At 36.1% G+C, this 24490-nt stretch overlaps 1 protein-coding gene across 3 annotated transcripts in view; it reads right to left on the reverse strand.

Annotated features, from left to right (window-relative positions):
- The window catches only part of BABAM2 (BRISC and BRCA1 A complex member 2), a 395148-nt gene that overhangs the window by 236309 nt on the left and 134349 nt on the right, over window positions 1-24490 (reverse strand). For all 3 annotated transcript variants that reach the window (XM_069494165.1, XM_069494164.1, XM_069494163.1), the window contains exon 6: window positions 20615-20689. In XM_069494165.1, the coding sequence (XP_069350266.1) occupies window positions 20615-20689 (75 nt within the window). The remainder of the gene's footprint in view (window positions 1-20614; window positions 20690-24490) is intronic.

Below are 24490 nucleotides of genomic sequence, written 5' to 3' on the forward strand. Positions count from 1 at the left end.
ACATTTAAGTTATACCTGCTAAGTGGCAGAGCCAGGTCAATACCAGAGGACTCAACCTCAGAAGGGAGGAGAAGAGATGACAGAGGGTGGCATTAAAAACTGAATATAAGCTAAAGTATTTACAGATGAAGTTACATGATGTATGGAATTTTCTTCAAAATAATCCAGTTTGGGGGGTAGGAAAGGAAGAGGATAGAGTTAAAATAGATTAGCATTGTGATAATTATTAAAATTAGGTAATGGGCTACATGATGGTACAGTATAGTATTCTCTCTACCTCTGAATATGTTCAAAATTTTCTATAATAAAAAGTTCCTTTAACATGTTGAATATATATTTTCTAACTCTGTACCATGAAAAGACCTAGAAACAAAAACCCAGTGACAATGAGCATCCCAAAAGCCTAGGATTGTGACAGTTAAACATTTTCCATTAAAGAAACCCAGGGCTTTTTGGAAAAATTGTTGGCTTCACATTTGGGTGAAGAAATACACAAGAAGAATTTCAAACATCTTGACATACCAGATAAAGACTACTTGGGTTATGTCAAAAGGACTCAGGAGCTAACTCGAAGAGACTACGGCCAAAGATTGGACCATCTGAATTTCAATAAGGGTAATAACTGCAATAAATTGAAATGTATCAAATATATTTAAAATCATGAGTTCAAAATGAATTTAAATATATAACTAATCAGTCAAATTCGAAGGATGACAGATCAATTCTTTATCTTGAAAACTGAGCAAATAAAAAGAATTACACATTTATCTTGTCTTTCTGATATGAATTGTACTAGATAACCAAATAATAGATAAGGGGGAAGCATCTCCTTATAAAATTATTCCAGCAAATAGATGAAAAAAGAATGATAAAATTATGGTATCACCATTTTGCAACTTCTGATCAATTAATGGATCTAGGTATTAAGTAGCAATAGTTGCTAACATCACAAAAAGAATGACAACCACACGCTATGTACCTCTGGATAAAAAAACACAGTACCCCTCGTAATCTTACCAAAGGAATTGAACCCAGATCTGATTAAGCCTTTCAATCCAGCTGCCAATTTGCAGGAAATACATAGAAACATGCTGAACTGCACAATGAGTCTGCAGTCAGCAAACTCTAGACCGTGGGAAACTATAAGTAAATGACCTGGGTTCTTCATTAAAAAACTATTAGAAAAAGAAAGGAATAGAGGAAGAACCTGTAGATGAAGAGAGACTTAACAGATATATCAAATTTAGAACAATTGGTAAGACTCAACTGCAGTTGAGGGATACATACTTGGGTAATAAAAACATTAAAAATTTCAAGGGTTTCTTCCTAACAGTCAAGGCAGTGATTATTTTTGGAGGGAGAAAGAAAGTTGTAATTGGGATGGGGCACATGGAGAGAAGGGAGAACCCTCTAGTAATGTAACATTTGGGACAAATCTTATTTTCATTTATAATTAAGGAAGGCTTAAGGGAGGTTGAACAACTTGTCAAAGTTACATAGTAAGTGATAGTAGGTGTGCTGCTGCTATAACCTAAGAAATTGAGCTTTTGCTCAGGACTTAACTTTAACATCTTTTTTTTTTTTTTTTAAGGTATGGCTTACAAAACCTAAATAGCACAAATCATGAGTGTAACTTTACTTGAGAGTAAAGTTCAATGAACTTTACAAATGAAACACTGTTTTGTTCTCATGGTTTTAAATGTCCATATAAAGAGAGGAATGCATAACCTCTTTAAGAAAATATCTTTCAGTGCAAAGCCAAGTTGTTGACAAGTTAAGATTGATAAGGAAGGTATTTCTAAGACTGCAGTAGTAAGAGAGCTTTTGCTGGAGCTGGGGATAGGAGAGTCAGGAACGATGCTTCTTTGCCTACTGAACAAAATAAAAACTTTCCTGGGGATTTCTGAAGAGAGCCAAGGTATGGCCATTGGAGGTGAGAGATTACAAAGTAGCTTGTCTCCATGGAAAAAGAGACATGCATGGACATTGGAGGAGGAGCTCTCATGGATAAAAATTTGTCAGGTTAGCTAACAAAGGGGATCACTTTCACAGCACCCCAGAGCAGGCAGAAACAGACACTATTAAGCTATTGGGCAAACTAAAAGATTCTCTCAGAGCAAAAAGGAAAACTAGAGTGAAAAAGTTATTTGATTATAGCTAGGTTTAATGAAGCTATTTGAAACTGTGCCTAAGAGTAGATCTAAATCTTTTAAGTTTATTCCATGTAACACCTGAGCTTGAATTTGTTGTGTAAATCATAGTAATTAGTAAATATTTGTCCTGTTATTTTAAGAATTAATTTTTATAACAATCATAGTCACAGGAATAATAAGATAACATTTGACAAGAGCTCTGTGGTAGTCACTGACATAACCAGTTACATGTATTAACTCAATCTTACAGCCACTCTTGGAAGAAGGTAGTTATAGCCTCATTTTTTTTTCAGATGAGGAAACGAAGGCACAAAAATAGTTAAGTGGCAGAGCTGGAATATTGACATTATTGTGTGTCTGCATTTATCCACTACTTGAATGAAAGTGAAAATCAGTATGAGAGAGGGTCAGAACATTCAGACATATTATATAATCTACCTAATACCAAGAAGTACACCAGATAATCTTCAGTGTCCCCTTTCTTTTTAAGCAGTTATTGAAAGGAGTGAACTAAAGAAGGGAATAAAAAGAAAGATACTTGGAGAGAACAGAAAGGACGAGAAGAACAAATGCAGGAAGTATGTAGCTGAGAGAACCTATAATGAGGATAATAGATGATGAAGGAACTTTTCTCACTAATGTGTAAATTTACATGGATAGCTGTCTTTATTTTCAGTGTGCTAGGGGTCTCTATTACCCCGAAAGGGGAAAATGTAATTAAGATGTACTCCCCCTTCATTACTCTCATACACACATGCAAATACACTTACTTTCCATTAAAATGTCCTTTGAAATAAAAGTGGGAAAAAAATCAGAGCAGAAGTTTTTAAATTCATGCACTCATTTTTTTAGTTTTTATCAACCCAGTTATTTTGGGTTGCTATTCACTAAAAACTATAAGATATGTCAGTGTCGGGGCCATATGTTGAAAGTCAACGGGATTCTTTTTCTTCTAGCATTCTCTATCTTTCATTGGCAGGTTTTCTTAGTAAGATCTGTCATCTGGAAGAGCTCATTCTGCATAGTTGATGATTTTCCATAGGTTATGTTTTCAGGCTGAATCATAATCTTTTGTAGTCATAATCTGCTGAAATTCTCATCACACTCATACAATATTAAAACATTTTGTTTTTTTCAAATTATAACACAAGAGTTTTTTACCATCTTCACAATTAAACTAATATAAAATTGTCTTGGTGGAATTCTTAATTACGGGGTGTGGATAATTAAGTTTTAGAATTTAAAATCTGAAATCTACCACAGTATTTTATGTATTCTTAACAAAGGTTGTCTGCATCAGCCAAGGCAGTTCACAAATATTACATTGCGTGACTTGATTCTGATTTATGGTTAAGATTGTTAGAACTTGCATTTTGTGCCCTTGCTACACATGTACATTGTAAATATTGCATAAGAAGATTGGAATGAAATGGCCATAAAAATAATTGCAGGCTATTACATAATCAGAAGTCTGTTTCTATTCTTTATTATGCTAGTCTCATCATACTGAGTAAAATATATGTACTGAATAAAAATAGAATGAGTTCTAGAATTATGTTTCCTTTAAGATTTAAGATTTTAATTGCTGTAATTATGGATCATAATGTTTCTTTAAAAAAAAAAACCAGAAAAAGTAGGGTCCACTCAAATGATATAAGAACTCATCTACATTATCATGAAATCACATACACACATATTTATCTATTTATTTTCCTTAAAATAAAATTCTTACTGAGTATATGCTAATACTGTGTTCAGGTCACTGTGCCTGAACATAAGGAAATACAAAGGTGAATTACACCAATTCTGCCATAAGGAGCTTAACCTCCTATAAACATCAGCCCTCCCTTCCTATTTGTGCTGCTATCTGTGGGTCGCTTCATTTTTAGTCTTTTGTAGTCTCCTTTACCCTGTGCTCCTTCCCTCCATGTGCCTTCTCCAGTGAAATCTTAAGGTACCACTCTGCACCTTGCTTCCGTTTTAAAACTTTACATGACTTTCTGGCATGTACTAATGAAGTCCAAACCCTTCAATCTGACATTCCACACTTAACAATCTTGCTTTTCCTTGAACAGAATTCAAATTTATCAATCTCTAGGCCTTTGCTCAAACTTTCATTCTTCCTAGAGGTGACAGTTGTATAAGGCTCCATCTGATGAGTAAGATTTCAACAGGTAGAAATTGTAATGTAGAGTATTTGAAATTGAGAAATACAAGAAATGAAGAAAGTATAAGATGTGTTCAGGTTAACTATTTAGTATGACTAGAGTATAAAACTGATGTAAGTAGAGAGCTACAGGGACAATATAACACTCGTGAGCTTTTGGATACTATTTAATAGTATCTACCCATCTATCTTTCTCTCTCTCTACCTATCTACTTAATACCTGTGGTGGTTTTACAATATGTCCACAAATTCCTTGATATTCCTACCTTCAAGAGGTGAACATTAATTCTCTTTCCATTAAGTGTGGGCTGGACTTAGATAACTTTTAATGAAGTAAATAAAAGGAAGTGACATTGTATGACTTCAGACGCTAAGTCATAAAAAGCACTGTGGCTTCCTCCTTCCTCACTCTTTCTTGGATTGCTTGCTCTGGAGGAAGACAGGTGCCACGTGGTGAAGACACTCAAGCAGTCTACGGAGAGGCCCGTGAGATGAGGAATTGAGCCCTCCTAACAACAGCCATGTGAGTGAGCCATCTGGAAAGTAGGCCCTCCAGGCCCAGCTGACCCTTCAGATGACTACAGTCACTGCCAACATTCTGACTGCAACCACCTCAGAGACATTAAGTTGGAGTCTATCAGCTAACTCACTCCCAAATTCCTAACCCAGAAAAATTGTGAGGTAATGAATATTTACCGTTTTAAGCCACTAAGTTTTAAATAATGTATTATGCAGCAATAGATAACTAATATAATATCTATTGATAAATGTCTACCAAGAAGAATGTTAATGAATTCAGGATATAAACTTAAATTCCTTGATAATACTCCCAAACAGTATACTAAAGAGTAAATAGCCTTTTAACCTGTGGTTTTACTGATACGACTAACAAGTACAGTGAGGACACAGACCACATTTATTATATTTACCACTATATATATCCTCAGCATCAAGTACAATGCCCGACTCAAAGTAACAATTCAATAAAAATTATTGAATAGATGGATAGATCTTTTACAAGGATGGCTTTGAAGGAGATTTTCTTAAATATTATAGATTTCATGGCCCTGTGTTTCTTAGTGAAAGGCAAAACTAGGCAGGGCAAATAGAAAATATAATTCCTTTTTACATTCAATATATTGCTTTTTAAAATTATTTTACATTTGCAAAATAAAACATAAATACTGAAAACTACATATACATCTTAGTGAATTGCTAAAAGACAGACACCCTTGAAAGAATAACCCAGGTCAAGAAACAGCACTTTGTCAGCTACTCCAGAAACCCTTCCAAGCTGGGTGTATGTATGGATGTTGTTTCCTTTTCTTCATCTAAGAAAGGAAAGAACCAGCCTATCGAGGTTTAGAAAAATAGAGATGAGATTAGAGAACCAGACCCGAGGGGTGGCTCCTGTCATGGCCAGGACCTCATGAGCAGAGTTCCTATGGTGTTGAGAATTGGCTGCCAGTCATAGCACCTGTGAGCGAGAAGAACACTCTGACAAGACCATGAATGAGAAGATTCTCAATGTAAACCTGGTATCTTTTTTAAAAAAATTTTAATACATGGCATAAAAGAGGCATGAATGGAATTTTCAAGTAAGAAAAGGTGACAGTGGTAGCAGGTTCAGACCTCACACTTATAAACAAGTCAGCATTCCTTCTTTGTAGCTTTTAATTTGGGGTAGCTTTCTGTTACACTGGCTACTAAAGTTAAACTACTTTGATTTGTTATATTATTGTCTAATAATGAAACTTCTGATAGTGTGCTAATGAGGTAAATAAATGAAGTTGAACTTTTAGCTGTGTGTCATCAAGTATACATTTTTTTACTGCAATTATGGATTGCCTGGGTGCCCTAGCATAAAACTTCAGCGTCATTCATGTTAATTCTCAAGTATATGGGTTTATGACAGTTTTCTAAAATGGATCAGTTATCCATTGAACACTAAAGTACAGGAATCATTCAAAAGGATGATTCTGAGAAACAAAAAGAATAGCCTCATGTTGATTTCCAGTTATTTGCAACTTCAGTTACAGCAACTAGAAAAGACTGAATTGTTCTAAAATTATCATGGAACATGCTTAACTTTATTCGGTTTGGAAAACAGATCTCACACAGCCTTAACAAGCCTTCTAAGTCTAGCTCTTTAATGACGTAATTGTTTAGAGGTGCTAATAAAGTTTCCTGGACATGCCAATATATTTCAAATGAAACAAGATTAGATTACTCTACCAGCCTACAAGACAGCATGCAGGTGCCCACAAGATATGCAGTACTGAACTAAGTGACTTCAGCAAGTGACTTGCTGAAGTCGTTTTTTTAGAAATGGCAGGAGGTAAAATATGTTGACAGAACTACTATGGGTCCCTACCAAAAAGTTCCTATAAAAAAAATAAGTATTTTCACAATTCCTTTGTATCAGAGGCTAGAAAGAACTATGCTAGGCATTGAAATTCCATCCCTTCATGCAGCAACAAGGGCCTGTTCTACAGGTAGCTTCCATGGCAATCCCCTGTGGTAGAAAGAGTGTGGGCTTTTGAGTGAGACAGATTGGGACTAAAATTTAGGCCCTGCCATATATAGTTAGGATAACTCTGGCCAACCCATTTACCTTTTCTCAGCTTAAATTTCTTCATCTTAAAAAAATGAGGACAATAATGCCTTAGTGTATGAGTAAAGATTTTTCTCATTATTGACAAAAACCCCAAATCATACTCATATAAAAAAGGTTACTTATTAGAAAACTATGAGAGGGGCTCAGAGACTCCAAAGAACAGATGGTTATAGGAGCTTAAGCCAAAATAGTTCCTCAAACCTCAAGGACTGAAACCAAAAGCCTTACCACTGACAGTACTCTCTCTCTCTCCAAATCTTTATCTCTCATCTTTGCTTCTTTTTCTGTGTTGGCTTCCTTTACTCCCACTGTACAGAGCCGAACTGTTCAATATGGTAGCCACTAACCAAGTGTGGCTATTAAGCATTTGGAATGTGATTAGTCTGAATGAATTGAGAGGTGGTAATGAGTAAAATACACACCAGATTTCAAAGACTTAGTACAAATACATATATACATATGTCATTAATAATTTTTATTACATGTTAAAATAATATTTTGAGTATAATAGGTTAAATGAAACATTATTAAAATTAATTTCAGTTATTTTTAATATGGCTACTAGAAAATATTAAATTACATATGTGGCTTACATTATATTTCTACTGGACAGTGCTATCTAGAGGCTTTTCCTGCGTGATAGTCCTGGAGTCAATTCATCCAGCTTATAAACATTTCAGCAAAGAAAAAAGATCTTTCCCTTTCTGCATCAGTTTTTCAATGTCCTAGGAAGGACTGTGACTGAGCAAGCTTGGATCACACATCCAGTTCTCAGACTAACTTAATCCCTGCCAGGCGATAGGGGAACTGTGATGAACAGCCCTACCAGAATCACACGGATGAAGTGGGGAAAAGAACATGGGCATGAGATACTATTACAAGAAAAAGATAAAGGGAGATGCTAGGCAGACAAAAACAACAAACATCCACTGTGCCACCTTATAGAGTGGCTGTGAGGATTGAATGTAAACATGCAGCACTGCCGTCTCTAACAATGGCAAGATTCGGACCAAAGTCCCTCTCTAAATGCTAGTGGTGACATTAAACCACACAGGCCTTCAATATGTAGGTGGCTGTGAGTCATAACACAGAATGGCAGACATAAGAAACCCAAGGGACAAGCACTTCAGATTTCTCTACTCCAATCTTCATCAAATGTATCTAAACTGATGATACATTTCCTAAACCCTAAAGGAGGGCAGCTTATGAGTAGGATTAATTTTTCTGAAGATTTCAGCTTTACTCTACATTGGTATGAGCTGACAATACCTTTTCAACACAAGGATCATTACTGATAATGCAGGAGAAGTTTTATTAAGCAGGTAACAATCCTGGAAATGTATATATATTGCTCTGAATCCACTATGAAATACAATTGGCCACAAAGTCTACAAGTACCAGTTCTCAAACTGTTCAGGACTCTTTTTTACAAGTCTTGAGAACCCCAAAGAGCTCCTGTTTATGTGTGTTACTTCTGTTAATATTTAGTGTATGTGAAATTAGAACTCAGATTTTAAAAAAATAACAACTTTACTGAGATTTTACCAAATGTTTTCTTCTAGAAGTCTGGTAGTTTTAGGTTTTACTTTGAGGTCTAGAATCCGTTTTGCCTTTAATTTTACTTGAGTCAAGGCATGGATTGAAGCTTCTTTGTTTCTTTTTCTAATATACATATATTCAATTGTCCCAGCACCATTTGTTGAAAAGATTATCCTTTCTCCTCTGAATTGGCTTTGTACTTTTGTTAAAAAATCAATTGTCCAGGCCAGGTGCAATGGCTCACGCCTGTAATCCTAGCACTCTGGGAGGCCGAGGCAGGAGGATTGCTTGAGCTTAGGAGTTCGAGACCAGCCTGAGCAAGAGCGAGACCCCGTCTCTACTAAAAATAGAAAGAAATTAGCCAAACAACTAAAAACAGAAAAAATTAGCCAGGCATGGTGGCATGTGCCTTTAGTCCCAGCTACCTGGGAGGCTGAGGCAGGAGGATCACCTGAGCCCAGGAGTTTGAGGTTGCTGTGAGCTAGGCTGACGCCATGGCACTCTAGTCCAAGCAACAGAGTGAGACTTTGTCTCAAAAAAAAAAAAAAAAAAAATCAATTGTCCATGTATGTGTGGGTCTATTTCTGAATACTGAACTCTGTTCCATTGATCTATATTGATATATATTTTCTTCTTTAGACCATCACCACACTGTCTTGATTACTATAGCTTTATAATAGGTCTTTGAAGTTAAGAAGCATGAGCCCTCCAATCTTGTTCTTCTTTTTCAGAGCTGTTTTTGGCTATTCTAGGTCTTTGGTATTTCAAAATTTTAGAATCAGATTGCCAATTTCTATAATTTCTGATGAGATTTTGACTTGCTAGAATTGTGTCAGATCTATATACTAATTTAGGAAGAACTGATATCTTACAGTCTTACGATAATGAGTCTTACATTTTACAATCTTATATCTTACAATAATGAGTCTTCTAACATATGAACATGATATATTTTTGTTTATATCATCTTTAGTTTCAGCAACATTTTGTAGCTTTCGATATAAAGGTCTTTCATATATTTTATTGGATTTATCCCTAAATATTTTATATGTTATTATAAATGGTATTTTTTTAATTTCAATTTCTAATTACTTATTGTTAGCATATAGAAATAAAATTGATTTTTCTATATTGTCTTATATCCTGCAACATTGCAAAATTCACTTATTAGTTCTAGAAGCTTTTTTGTAGATTCCTTAGGCTTTTTGACATAGACAATCTTACCATCTGTGCAAAGAGTTTTGTTTTTCTTTTCTATGCTGAATCTCTTTTATTCCTTTTTCTTGACTTACTGCACTGGCTAGGCCTTCCACTATTAAATAGAATTGGTAACAGTAAACATCTTTGCCTTGTTAATCTTAGGGAAAAAGCATTTGATCTTTCACCATTAAGTATGATATTAACTATAGGATTTTCACAGATGCACTTTATCAGGTTGAGGAAGTTTCTATTCCTAAATTCCCAAACATTTTTAGCAGGAATGGATGTTCAATCTTGTCAAATGCTTTTTCTGTGTCTATTGAGATGATCAGGATTTTTATTTTTAGTTTGTTAATATGATTAGTTATACTATTGATTTTTTAATAGTTTGCCTACCTTGCATCCCTGGAATAAACCCCATTTGTTCATGAAGGAGCAATTGTTGTTTGTTGTTTTTTCTCTCAAGTCCATCACCAACTGATGGATTTGTAAAGTACATTAAAAATGAATTACTAAAAAAAGAAAAATTTTTCTGAACATAGAAAATACAAACTCAACATTTTTATCAGTAGATTTAGCAGACATATTATTCTGTCAATTGCCTAAATGTTTCTAAACACTCTCAATTCTGCACTTACCTCATTGTCAACCAAAACAGATATGCTTTGGGTAGCACTGGCCACAGGTTCTGGCTGCATCCTTTCCTCGCCCTCATTTTTCCAGGTTAATCACTGAGTTAGATAATCAAGCACCCCAGCTGATATATATAATTATATAATGTACATATATATTGTATTTACGTGTGTGTGTATATGAGAGAGAAAGAGAGAGAGAGAGAGGGAGAGAAACTTCAGCAAATCTAAAACATGGATCACCTGAAGCCTTAATATTAAGTTTTACATCACTCTGAGCCCTGACTATCATAATAGATCCGGATTTGGACTCAAGCCTCATTTCCTTCTTCTACCTCTCCAATCATTTTATATATTGTTTTTGGCAGATTTTTCTCTTCCTAATACAATCCCAATAATAGTACCACCCTACCCAAAAACAATCACTGAAACCTTGAGTCGAGTATTTAAAACCTATATCATTATGTTTTAAAAATGCCTTTCCTTTCTTACCTCCTACTATTTGTACACATATTCTACGATTCAGCCCAAATTGACCATTCTACTGTTCTCCAAATGTGCCACTGTTGCCACCTGAAATAGTGTTCATTCTTTCTCTTTAGCTTCTCTTTTTCAAAACTAGGTCTTTAAAGGGCCCATTCCAAATGTCACCTACTTTATAAAGCTTTTTTCCAGCCATATATAATCTCTCACCAACATACTAAAGAACTGTGTACTTTCCTTATGGTACTTAAATTATTCTGATTTGCATTACACTATTATCTGCACAGTCACCTTATGCCCCTAACTAGATTTTACTTTTATTTGAGTTGGAAATCTGCTGATTGATGAAAATGGTTTAATGAGAACAAATGACAGAAGTAAACTAGAACAACCTTTATCAGGTGCCGGGTGGTACCTTTAAGATGTGAGTAAAGAAAATGCCACCATAGAGGAAAGCAGCTCCAGATAAAAAATGGTCAACTGTAATGATCACATCCCATAATTCCTGTTACTCTCACTGTGCTACTACCCTCACTTTCCTTTCTGGATTATGGGTTGCAATACTTCTCCCATAAACAGGCTGAAAAAAATAGGGCAACTCCAAAAAGTGGATATGAAGGGATTAGTCTACTCTTTGGCTTAAAAAACCAACTGCATAAAACAAGATTAGTAAGATGAAGAGGTATGGTTTTTTACAAACTCAGTAAGTACTAATTAATGTTGAAGCTCAGAGTTCTAATGAATACTGGCCTGATCAATCCTTCCTGGAGTTTTGTGCTTATTTCTGGGCACCACAGTTTAAGAGAGATGCTGAGTAGTGCTCCAATCTGGAATACTTCCTGAAGCAAAGTACGAGAATGGAGGATTTCAAAACCTACAGCATATATGGAAAGTGTAAAGGATTAAAGGTGCCTAGCTTATAAATTTTAAAATCCAAGTGTCACTGCTGTAATATAATATATATGTGTATTACTTAAAAAAACTGCATTCTAGTAAATTACACACTAAAAATAAGAAGATTATGAGGAAAATATGGTTAAGGGCAGACCATTTAAGGTCTGTGCAACTTTGTAAGCACACACTGATAAAAACCAAAGGAATTCCAGTAAAAATATTAATGTATTTAAAATGACATGCAATATTCCTAATAATAAATAATATAATAAATAATGTAATACAAATGCCGCCATAGCTTGCTATGTTCATCTGTATTAGTGTACTTTGCATTTAGCTGTGGTTATTTAGTGGTCAAAATATTAATGTGCTAAAAAAAATCTACTATAAACCATGGCAACTTTTGGATTATACTGACATGCTTCTACTATTCATCAATTGTGTACAAACTAATTCATGTTACTAAAGCATGCTCTGTAGCAGGAAAGACTGTACTTGAAGAACTATCACCATATATGGGGATGGGGTAGCAAAGTAGGTCAACCGATAATCATTTGAGATACACCTACATTTTAAAATTGTAATTTTGAAAAAAATAAAACAGAAACTCATTATAAAAAGTAAAAGCAAAATAAACTGTAAAACCATAAATGAAAACCAAAAGAGGAAAAGTTTTTTCAAATAAATTTTATAATATATATTTAAGGTATATAGCCTGATGTTATGAGATACACATAGATAAGACAAAAGTTATTAGAGTGAAGCAAGTTAACATATCCATCATCTCAAATAGTTACTCAATTTTTTTTTGTTTTATGGCAAAAGCAGCTAAAATCTACTCGTTTAGCATGAATTCCAGATACAGTACAATTTTATTACCTACAGTCTTCATGTTACACATGAGCTCTCTAGACTTGTTCATACAACATATCTGCTACTTTACATCCTCTGTCCTCCACTCCTCCACCCATCCCCCATCTCTGGTAACCACTGTTTTGTTCTCTGCACAGATTTGAATTTGCTTTTTAAGATTCTATATATAAGTGAGATCACACAATATTTGTCTTTCTGTGTCTGGCTAATTTCATTTAGCATAATGTCCTTCACTCTCAACCATGTTGTAGCAAATGGCAAGATCTCATCTTTTTCAGGAATGAATAGTATTCCAACATATATATGTACCACAGTTTCTTTATCTATTCATCCATCAATGGACACTTAGACTGTTTCCATTTCTTGGCTAGCGTGACTAAAACTGCAATGAACATGGGAGTGTAGATATCTTTATGAGATGGTGATTTCATTTCCTTTGGATATATGCCCAGAAGAGGGATTGCTGGATTATATAGTGGTTCTATTTTTAATTTCTTTAGAAACTCCCATAGATTTTTCCATAATGGCTACACCAATTATATTCTAAGAAGCTACGTATGACTGCTCTTCATTTTCAGTAGGAAAATATACTATTGTCAGAATTACCATAAATCATATTTGGAAATTTTGGGCAAGTCAAAATTTGAGTTTTAAATTCTAGGTAAGGGAAATCAGGAAAGAAGAAAAGTAAAGTAATAAACATAATTCTATCTTAATTTCAAAGAAATTCTTTCTTCCTAGTCCACAATAAATTCAATAATTTGAAATACAAATTAAAATGACTAAATAAAATCAAAACCATTTCTTTTCTGCACCTAGTCTAAGCTCAGAAGTATTTTAAGAACCATCATATTTATTATCTCATTAATATTCCCAACAATCCTGTGTGGTGTGCATAACTATCTTAGTTCAGATTGCCATAAAAAAACACTATCAACTGGGTAGCTTACAAAAAACTGAAAATTACTTCTTATAGTTCTGGAGGCTAGGAAGTCCATGATCAAGGCACCAACAGATTTGGTGCCTGGTAAGAGCCTATTTCCTGGTTCACAGATGGTGCCTTCTCACTGTGTTCTTAGGCTAGTTAGCTCTCTGGGGTCTCTGTTATAAGCGTACTAACCTTATTCATGAGGGCTCCACCCTCATGACTTAATCACCTCCCTGAAGACCCCACCCTAACACCATCACTTTGGGGGTTAGGATTTCAACATATGAATTTGAGGAGAGACACAAACTTTCAGATCATAGCAATAGCTGACCTCTTTTTAACAGTTGGAGAAACTAAGACTTTGTAAGAGAATTCAGTAAGTTATATGTTATTAATAAATTACTTATAAATAAGAGAGAAGATAGAATAAAAGAAGAAAGGCAGAAAAGGAAGGAAAGAAGGGAGGAAGAAAGGGAGATGAACAGAGTTGAAGGTGGTAATAAAATACAAAGAGACTATGGTATTAAAACCACTCATGCTCACTGAGCCAAATCTCTTTACTAATCTATCTCTGATATACCAGATGCCTTTGTGAAGAAAAACTCCCCTCCATAACCTAGAAAAGAGATCAGGAAACTACTGCCCAAAGGCCAAATCCAGCCCAATGCCTATTTTCTAAAATACAGAGTTTTTTGTTTTGTTTTTATAAATTCATATTTTTAATGACAAATAATAACTGTACATATTCATGGGGTACATAGTGATGTTTCAATACATATAATGTATAGTGATCAGATCAGGGTAATTAGCATACCCATCATCTCAAACATGAAAATAAAGCTTTATTGGAACCCAGCCACACGCATTCATTTACATATTGTCTGTAGCTGCTTTCATGCTATGACAGCAGAGTTGAGTAGTTGTGACAGAGACCATATGGCACACAAGCCTAAAATTTTACTATCTTGCCCTTTAGAGAAGTTTGCTGGCCCCTGAACCAGAGTATGTATATTTTTGTCTAAGTCCTGCTTCTCTCTCGAGAAGGGACATGGAACAAGGACAATAAACTGAAAGCAGTCATGGGTCCCCTACCTAATAAAGAAAGAGGCGGTAGTTCCCTGTGGAGTTCAGACCATCTCACTGCTTTCTTTGTGATTAAGTCTCAAATGCAAATTTTGGCTCAAATTTAGCAATGATAAATCAGACTTATTACAGAAATAAACAGCACCCTACTTTTACAGTACTTTCTTCCAGGTACACATTCCTACTTTTAAGTATGCCCACTCCTATTTGATTAGACAGAAACTATTTCCTTTAAGATAAGAAGATGAAGGTTCCCTGTGAATTCTTTATGGTCTTTCAAACACCAGACAGTTATTTTGCTTTAAAGGCAGATTTCACAAGAGCAGGTTAACACAGTGTTTCATTTTAAAAGCTGATTATTAAGTGTGACTTTATTGGATCCAAAAAATTCCCTAAACTAGAAAGTCTCAAATTCTGAGGCATCATTTAATCTGTGGTTTCGAGAAAAACTTTTGTAAGGTCAGCCTTTGAATTTATACTCACTTACAATGATCAGAGAGTTTTTTAGTGTTTGCTGTCTTACGCCTGGTGAGAAAAAATTATAATCAATGTACACCACCTTAACAAGCTTGCTGGATTTTAAATAATGAGATCATTTGGGGGAAATTACCAGTTTCCTTTCTAGTAAACATGTAAAACTAAATGGACTTTCCAACAATTCCAAATAATAAAAGACAATACAAGAATTCATCCAGAAAACAATTCTAGGGACATTAATCAGCCTAATTCTCTTCTTCTGGGTGCAGAGAATGCAAAATCCTCCCCTGTTCCTAAGGGAAGGTGAGAAGACAAATTTCAAAATTCTGCAAATTTACTCAATCTTTGATGACAAATCACAAAATGTGACTATAGTACAGCACACACGTTTTTTAAACACTCATGCCACTACCTACTTCTCCTAACTATATGAAAGAATAATACCACCACTTGAAATGGGTTTTTCCCAGCAACATTTCCTTTAAACTTTTCAAAGAGAGAGCATCAGTACAATTATCCACATTCAAGTATATCATGAATTAAAACAATTTCATAAAAAACCTTCTTTATGTTTATTTTGATTAGTATGCTGTCATTTCAGTTTTTTCTTCTTAATAATGTCACTTGATCACTTCAGTTCTTCAAGTTTCCATCCCATTTCCACAATTCATTTTGTCAAATACCCACCGAGTAAATTTCCAAATCACTTATATCTTCATTAACACCAACAATCTAGCCTCTATCCATTCTAAAGAGTTCTCCCCGCTGTCACCATCTCTATCCTCATAGCCAAATCAAATGTCTTTTATCGGTTCTAAGTCCTTCAATGGCATTTGAACATTCCCTTCTTCATGAACATTTAAAAACCTTTGGTTTATACCACTTTGAGCTCCTGTTGTTCTTGTATCTACATGGCAATTCTCTTCCATTAGATCTTCTAAATTCAGGCTTTCCCATAGTTGCATGATAAACTTCCTCCTTCAAAAGGCTCACTTTGGTTTCATTATTCCGCTGCCTCTCCACCTTGACCTCTTAGCACCTCTCTTACCCCAGCTGTCAATAATCAAGACTAGATATTTTGTCAACCACTCCAAATAAACATTTGGTCTTGGTCATGTAACTTGAATTTCTCTGGACTTCTCTTTATTCTTATGTCAACTAAGTGAATTCTCCAGAGAATAAAAGAGTAGGGACTTCAGAGCTAGAAGAAAGAGCACAAGCAAAGTGACAGCATTGAGAAATCTCACAGCACTGGCAGGACAGCAGGAAGGGCTGCCTGCTTCAGATTAAAAGCACATGTTAGGGAGCAGTATAAAATGACACTGCCTGGGAGGGTAGGCTCTGTAAACAGCATCCTGTAAGAAACTATTACTGGTTTCAAGAGAAGATTAAAGCAGACTACTCTAGTAGTAATACTGCAGAAAGATTGGGCATGGAGGAAATAAGGACAAGGAAATAAAATAGGAAGCTATTACTATGATAACCCAATTACAAGGGGATTAAGACTACCTGCTTAATGAAATCTAAAATCAACTTCCTAGCATTCAAGATCTTTTCCACTTATCTTTCCTGTTTTATCTCTCATTAGTCTCTCACAAGAAATATCTCTTGCAGCGTGGATTACTACCTCCTCTCCAAATAAGTATGTCCACACAGTCCTACCATTGATTGTGTGATCATGCATACCTGATCTGTTCCTCCTTCCCTTCTAGCCTTGAAAAGCTCCACCTCCTTAGAGGTCTAATTAATGTCAAACTTGGTCATAAAGGTTTCTCTAATCATTCCAATTCATAACAATCTTTAGTTTTTTTTTTAAAGCCTACTGTACATGTAGCATACAAATCAGCATTTAACTATTTCTCTTTTTTCCTTTCCTTTCTTCTTCTTCTTTTTTTTTTTTTGAGACAGAGTCTCACTCTGTTGCCCCAGCTAGTGTGCAGTGGCATCATCATAGCTCACTGCAACCTCCAACTCTTGGGCTCAAGCAATCCTTCCTCAGCCTCCCGAAAAGCTGGGACTACAGGCATGAGCCACCACACCCAGCCTATTTTTCAATTAATGCTTGTTAACTTTGTCTTATCAACTATATTATAAGGTATTTGAGTACAGTGATTATGCTCAATACACAATTCAACTGTACACAATTTCTTTTGTGTTGTTTGTCTAATCCTAGTGTCATTTTAAGTCAAATCAATATTTAGATGTTCTTCAGTGTACTACACTCAAAAAACAAGCCAAGCCCATCCTGGCCACTCTGTCGAAGTTGTGGTAAGCAGCTCAGGATAGTGGGTGAGGCTTAGAATACTGGGTGGGATTCCAGTTCAAGGCTCTCCTTCTGTCAACCAGTGGGTTAGCAAGATCTCCCTTATCATCACACTGCATAGTCAATCAATGAACAGGAATAAGAGTCTTCTGCTGCCTACCTGGTTATAAGACTCTTAGATTTTAGAGCAAGGGTCACAAATGAACTCACAGGCCATGGCCAACACACAGAGGTGTTCTGTTTAGCCTGCACAGTATTTCTTAAAAATATTTATCACTGCTATTACTTAAAAGGCAGTTGTTTTTCATATCAAAGAAAACCCTGAGTCTCTCAGCTCTTTTTAATAATATCTGCATATCTGGCAACACTAGGCCCAAACTCTCACATGGAAAACAATTCTGTAGCTGTATAACAGCTGCTGCCTTTAGATGAAGCACATATGTGCTAGTTCATTACAGTTCTTGCCATTTCCTACTATATTGTATCAAGTCAGATTCACTCCTTTTCAGTACTGCCTGGTCATGTGAACACGGGCAGTTGCTACCTAGGTTTGATTAGAAAGCAGATTGATTCTAAGTAGGTAACCTACTTAGGCTAGCCAATGCCAGGCCGAGGAGATACCTCCTACACTGAATATTCTCACCACACAAGGACACTTAGATGCTCTCTCCCATGTCAGTGACCTGCTTAGACCATCATATAGTTACAACCTAGATACTCACTACAACTCTGTGCCCGTCGTAGGCTCCTGAACAAGTCTTGATATCCTGAACTTAATTCCTACTCTCTGCCTCTGCTTGGCAGAGTGATCTGTGTTATGCACTGATTGTGTCCTGACTGATCAGTACAGCCGCAGTGGCTTCAGAAGAAGGATGAGAGCTTCATCTCCCGATACAGATGACCGATTTTAGCCTTTTCACCCTCACTTCACTTCCATATAGTGTCATGATTCAGGCTCCATAGTGGAACTAAATTTTATCAGGATGCATGGGCTGTGTGATGTTAAGTGATGCCAGTAAAAGTCCATGTACTTTAGTCATAGTATATTGGTTATAACCCTGCTTCTGGCTTGGGCTAGGGCTTAGTGCTATCTAGTTTAGAGACACTCCAACAACTATTTAGACGATGCAAACGATGTGGTCTTTTCTTATCCAACAAAGAAAAGTTAACATTGATTTTCTTTGCAATAGCCACTGTCAGCAGAAAATAATTGCTATTTAACCTTCCAGTTCAGCAGAATCCATCAACTTTCCTACATATTTCTGTATACTACTAAAAGGTTCCTAGCTCTAGGATTTTAACTTCCCTATATTCTTTATAAAACGGGCTCATTATTTTAAGAGGCTAATTCAAACTAACATCATGTTTACAAGTAAGCTTCTATTATTCTTAGCTTCTGAGTGCTTCTTGTTCAGAGGACAAAGTTTTTAGCAGACAATTTGAACCTTTTCTTTAGCTATCTCACTATGGAGCACGGTTTTCAAAAACAAAAACAAAAACAAAACCCAATGCTTTCTTAGCATCATACTATTAGGTTCAATAATTCTCAGGACAAAAATAAAGACAGAAATGTACATAAGTCAGTATTCACTATACCCTAAGAAAATTAAAAGCAGCAAATTCTAATAACTAGCCCTTGCTTAAGAGAAAGTATACAATTATTAGACAATCTTTCTTTGGTTTACTAACTGAAGCGAATACTTACACTTTTATCGCTTCTGTAATCTCCCCTTTATTCTGGAGACCACTATTTCTCCCCACAAACACAGCAATTGAGAGGTTCAGGGGTACACAACTGAACTCAAGTGGAACAGACATGGGAAAATTGGTCTATGCCTGATCTACAGACTATTCAACGTGGATTCTGCTTCCTGCTATGTGGACTACAGAAGCAGAGGATTTGTACATTTCCCGTTTGGTTTATATGAGTTTGTGCAAATAAAGAACCCTACCAAATACAGAAATATTTTTCTGCTGATCAAGTTTTTATGCCAATGATTTATCTAACCCTTTGATATACCTCAACCAAAAGTAAAATTCAGACTCTGAAGTCAGACTTCATTTTCAGAATAAAAATATATGGTCAATAGTGTATGTTCTATCAAGTCATATTCCCAATCATTATCAATATTAATATCTAATATTATTTATTGATTACTGAAATATGCAGGGAAACCTGTATAAGGATTCTATCTTCTCTTTAGACAGTTATAAATACTAGCATCAAATTAGGAAAGAAAAAATTTTCTTACATTAGATTGAAATTAAATCACCACAGGTTGAAATATGAGGCAGAGGGAAGCCAGTCAAACCTTAAATCACACCCCAAACCCTCATCTATGGTGAATGTAGGCCTTTGTCTTAAAGCTTCCTTCTTAGAACTTGCTCCTAGCACCTTTAGTTTCTCTCACACTAACCACAGCCTAATCACTTAGATTCTACCTCTTTTCTGCAAAGCATTTACAGAACCCTTCCCAAAGTAGCTGTACCCCAGGCCACACTTTGCCATATATTTTAAAGAATGTCATATACACAGGTCTAACTGGATTCTGGGTTTCTTCAGGACAGCCTAAGTTTAAAGGTGCCTGAGTTCAACTGCTGACATAAATAAAGAAAATGAAATGTCCTTTAGCACAGCACAGTTAATATGAAATCCTACTTAAAGACAGAATGCACATTAGATAATTTCTATGAAAATCTTTCATCCCAATATGATTATTAAATAAAAGTGATTTTTTCCAAAGTTTAATTTACTTATACTAATTTTTTCTTATACAAAAAACTCAGTTCTAAATGACTGGTAAAGCTACCATTTTAGGTTTCAGGTAACAAAATAACTCAATGGATATGTTTTGTTGTTGTTGTTTTAGAGATAGGGTCTCACTCCATTGCCCAGGCTGGAGTGCAGTGGTGCAATCATAGGTCACTGTAACCTTAAACTCCTGGGCTCAAGCAATCCTCCTGCCTCAGCCTCCCAAGTAGCTGGGACTACAGGCACACGCCACCAAGCCCAGCTAATTTTTTATTTTTTGTAGAGATGGAGTCTCACTATGTTGCCCAGGCTGGTCTTGAACTCCTGGCCTCAAGCGATCCTCCTGCTTCAGCCTCCCAAAGTGCTAGGATTACAGGTGTGAACCACTGTGCCCGGCCTAAAAAATAACCCAGTGGATCTTGAAGCAATAAATATGTTTAGTAGAATTCATCACCTGAACAAAATGCTGACAAACCAATTATATAAATATTGAGTACAATAATTATTTTAAAAGCTCATTTATATTTTCATACTGATAATCATATACTTTTACCTTGAGAAGGTATGTGGGAATATTGCTGAAATCCACTGGCAACTTCAAAAGGAAACGAGCTGAAAATTCACCAGTCTGTAGAAAGAAAGGTATAATAATAAGATTAAAATCAAAAATAGATTGTGAAATGACAATTATAGCCAAGGCCATAAGTTCAACCTGTTCAAAATGCAGGCATCTTCAATTTGGGTTTCCTACCATCAGGCAAGAAAAGAAGGTTGGAAAGTAGGGGAGGATCAAAAAGAATTCTTAAATTATTAGTTACTAAAAAGCACAATTTTAATTTTAAAAATCTGCATTTTAAATGTGTAATAAAATTATACTGCAGTAGTATTACCTTTTTGTTTCTTAGAAGTATGAAAATAATACATGAATATATGATTATTGTTTTTTTAAAAAACCCAAAATACAGACCTACCCCTTTGATTCACTTGTTTCTACTCAAGCAATCAGACCACTTCACTAATATTTATAACCCAGAAGGCCAATGACATATATCACCATCCTTTATACTATAATGTTCCTGAAGTATATATAAAGGTCAAACTTCTACCCATGTAAAGGAGTATATCTGTGGGTACCACAAATAATTTTCCTATCTCCCGACAGTCCATTAACATCATTATCATCAACTAATAGTTTTCAGTAATTTCTTCTATGAACTAATCTCCATAGGAAAGATGCTTAGAGATTTGGAGTTTTAAAACATTTATCTAAGCTATAAATAACACCTTCTAGTTTTTTTAAGAGAGAAAACTCATGTAAAAGAAAAAAGTTTCCCCCTCAATTTTTATGATGGGAAAGGCTAAGGAATAACATTTTTAAAAACTTTATTATAGTCTAGAGGAGAGGCTTTCCAACTGGGCTATGCAGAGACCTAGGGGTTCCAGGGAACCTCTGCAAAGGCAACAAAGACGTATGCTAAGCTGGGAGAATCCTGGATCTCCCATTCTGTCTCATTGCAAGCGTACAGCTCAGCTTGGGATTTTACACAGTAGGTTTTACTTAGACATGTTTGAACAAAGAACTCCAGGGATGGTCTCTAGAAGTACTCTAAAGAGTGGATCTCTATCTTTTCATATTGTGAGTACTAAAGAGCTCCCAATCTCTTCACTGTCTTCCCTCCTTTAAAATATGAGCAGCAGAAACGCCCCAAAACACATCTATACATATAGCAAGTATTTACAAATATTTTTTATGGATAGGTGAATGAATGTACATAAGCATGCATGCACACCTCTTACAGATGATTCCACAAGTCACCTCTCCTTTCTTTTTTTTTTTTTATTTCAACTTACTATGGGGGTACAAAAGTTCAGGTTATATATATTGCCCGTGTACCGTCCATCCCGAGTCAGAGCTTCAAGCGTGTCCATTCCCCAGACAGTGCGTACTGCACTCATCATGTAGTTATACCCCATCCCCTCCCCCCACCCCCCACCTTAGTCTGATACCCAATTGGTGTCATTCCCAAATGTGCATTTAGGTGATGATCAGGGAAACCAATTTGCTGGTGAGTACATGTGGTGCTAGTTTTTCCATTCTTGGGATACTTCACTTAATAGAATGGGTTCCAACTCTCTCCAGGAGAACAAAAGGGATTCTATATCACCGTTATTTCTTATAGCTGAGTAATATTCCATGGTATACATATACCACAATTTACTAATCCATTCATGAATTGATGGGCATTTGGGTTGTTTCCACATCTTTGCAGTTGTGAATTGTGCTGCTATAAACATTCAGGTACAGGTGACTTTGTCATAGAATGACTTTCGTTCCTTTGGTAAACACTCTAGCAACTGGCTTCAACGTTCTGGCCCTGATTTTAAAACTCTGACTTAAAACCTAGAAAATGCAGAAATATAAACCTTGAGCTCAGCAGACAACAATGATAGCTAACATCTGCCTAGTTGTTTGTTGTTTGTTTTACTGCTTACAACATCTTTAAACTTTCATCAACCTCTGGCTAAGGACAGAGCATTTCTTCATCACCACAAGCCTAATCCTGTGATAGAAAAAGCAGAAATGAGAATTTAAAGGACAGAATCGAAGCTGAGGCAAGCCAGATAGAGTCAGAGAAGCCACTGTGCCACCAGGAATGCCAATGGTGAGAAACAGTACTGATGCTCAGAGCTTAACAGCACTTCAGGACTGAATGCCATTATGTGCCAGCTACTCACAACCCAACACCTGGGAGAATATTTAAGAGCCACTAAGGATCTACAAATAGCTCATCATGGTGGGTAGGAGGTTTGTGAGATCCTAATATAATTCTTGCCTTCTGTTATAGCCCAAGATTACCAAAAAGGTGTGGTTTGGGTATTATGTTAAGCTCCCAGAGGACTCTAAAACTAACATGGCCTGTTAAGTGTTGTTCTTTAGATCAGACACAGCTGGACCTAAGTACAAGGGATCATACTTTGAAAGTGGTAAGTATAGAGGCAACACATAACAGTACAGAGTTAAGTGGGAGCTTCTAAGAGGGCACGTAGCCCAGTGACAGCTTGAGGGTGTGGAAGGAAACACACAAAAGTCTTCCTTTAGTGCTGTGTACAATACTATAGAAGAAGAAACACTCATCCAAGAAGATATGTTCCTAAGCCAGGGGCAGTGGCTCACATCTGTAGTCCCAGTGACTCAGGAGGTTCAGGCGGGAGGATCACTTGAGTCAGGAGTCGAGTCCAACCTGGGCAACATAATGAGACTCTGTCTCTTAAAAAAAAAAAAAAATACATGTTCCCAAAAAATGTCCCCATTTTCTTTCTCCGTAGTCGATCACTCCCATCAGCATATAGACATCATTTTTAAAAAGTCTTCATTGACTTCATAACCTTCTTCAGCTCCCATCTCATTTTCCTGTTCTACTTTACAAAATAATCTCCTATAAAGAATTAGTCTCTATTTGAGGTTCACATTTCCTCTTTTATTATTCTCTCTTAAACCCTCTCCAGTCAGCCTTTCCTCCCCACCACTCCACTAAAACAGCTCATCAAGATCACCAGTGACCTCTCCATTGCCAAATCCAATGGTCATTTCTCAGTCTCCACCCTAGTGTTCTGTCAACAGCATTCTGACGCAGCTGATCACTTCTTTCCTGGAATTCTTTACTTGGTTTCCATAGTCCCAGTTTCCAGGGTCTTTTCTACTTCACTGGGCCTCCCTCTGGTCGCCTCAATTTCTGAACACTGGAGCACACCCAGGCTTAACTCTAAGCCCCTTTGCTTTATCTACACTCCCCAGGTGATCTCATTCAGGCTCAGGACTTTAAATAATATTTATAAGCTAGTGACGCTCAAATTTTGTAACTCCATCCCAGACCTTTTCCTAGGTCAAATTTCATTTATTCAACTACCATAAACAAAATCAAATTCCTGATTTTGTACTCTTCTCTCAATATTTATTCCTTGTTGCAGTAAACACTAATTCTATTCTTTCAGTCTCTCAGGCCAAAAACCTCAGAAGCATCTTTGATCCCTATCTTTTTCTCTCACTCCATGTTCGAAGTGACAGCAAATCCTATTGAATCTACCTTCAAAATACATCCTGAGTCCCACCACTTTTCACCACCTCCACACCCACCTGGTCTGAACCACCATTATCTCTCGCTGGACAATTGCAATTGCCCCCGCTTCAGCCCTTGTTTACCCTCAGTTTCTCCTCATCACAACAGGCAGGGTGATCTTTTTAACACATCAGTTAGATTATGATCCTCATTTGCTCAAAACCTTCAAATGGTGGGGATTTAGCTCCTTTATAGAGTTATAAGACAAAGTAACAGCTGAGCAAAGATGGAAAAAGGTGAGGAAACCATGTGGATCTGGAGGAAAAACACCTCATGCAAAGAGAACAGTAAGTATAAAAAGAGTTGATGGA

The sequence above is a fragment of the Eulemur rufifrons genome, chromosome 19 (assembly GCF_041146395.1).
Source record: "Eulemur rufifrons isolate Redbay chromosome 19, OSU_ERuf_1, whole genome shotgun sequence".
Lineage (NCBI taxonomy): Eukaryota > Metazoa > Chordata > Mammalia > Primates > Lemuridae > Eulemur > Eulemur rufifrons.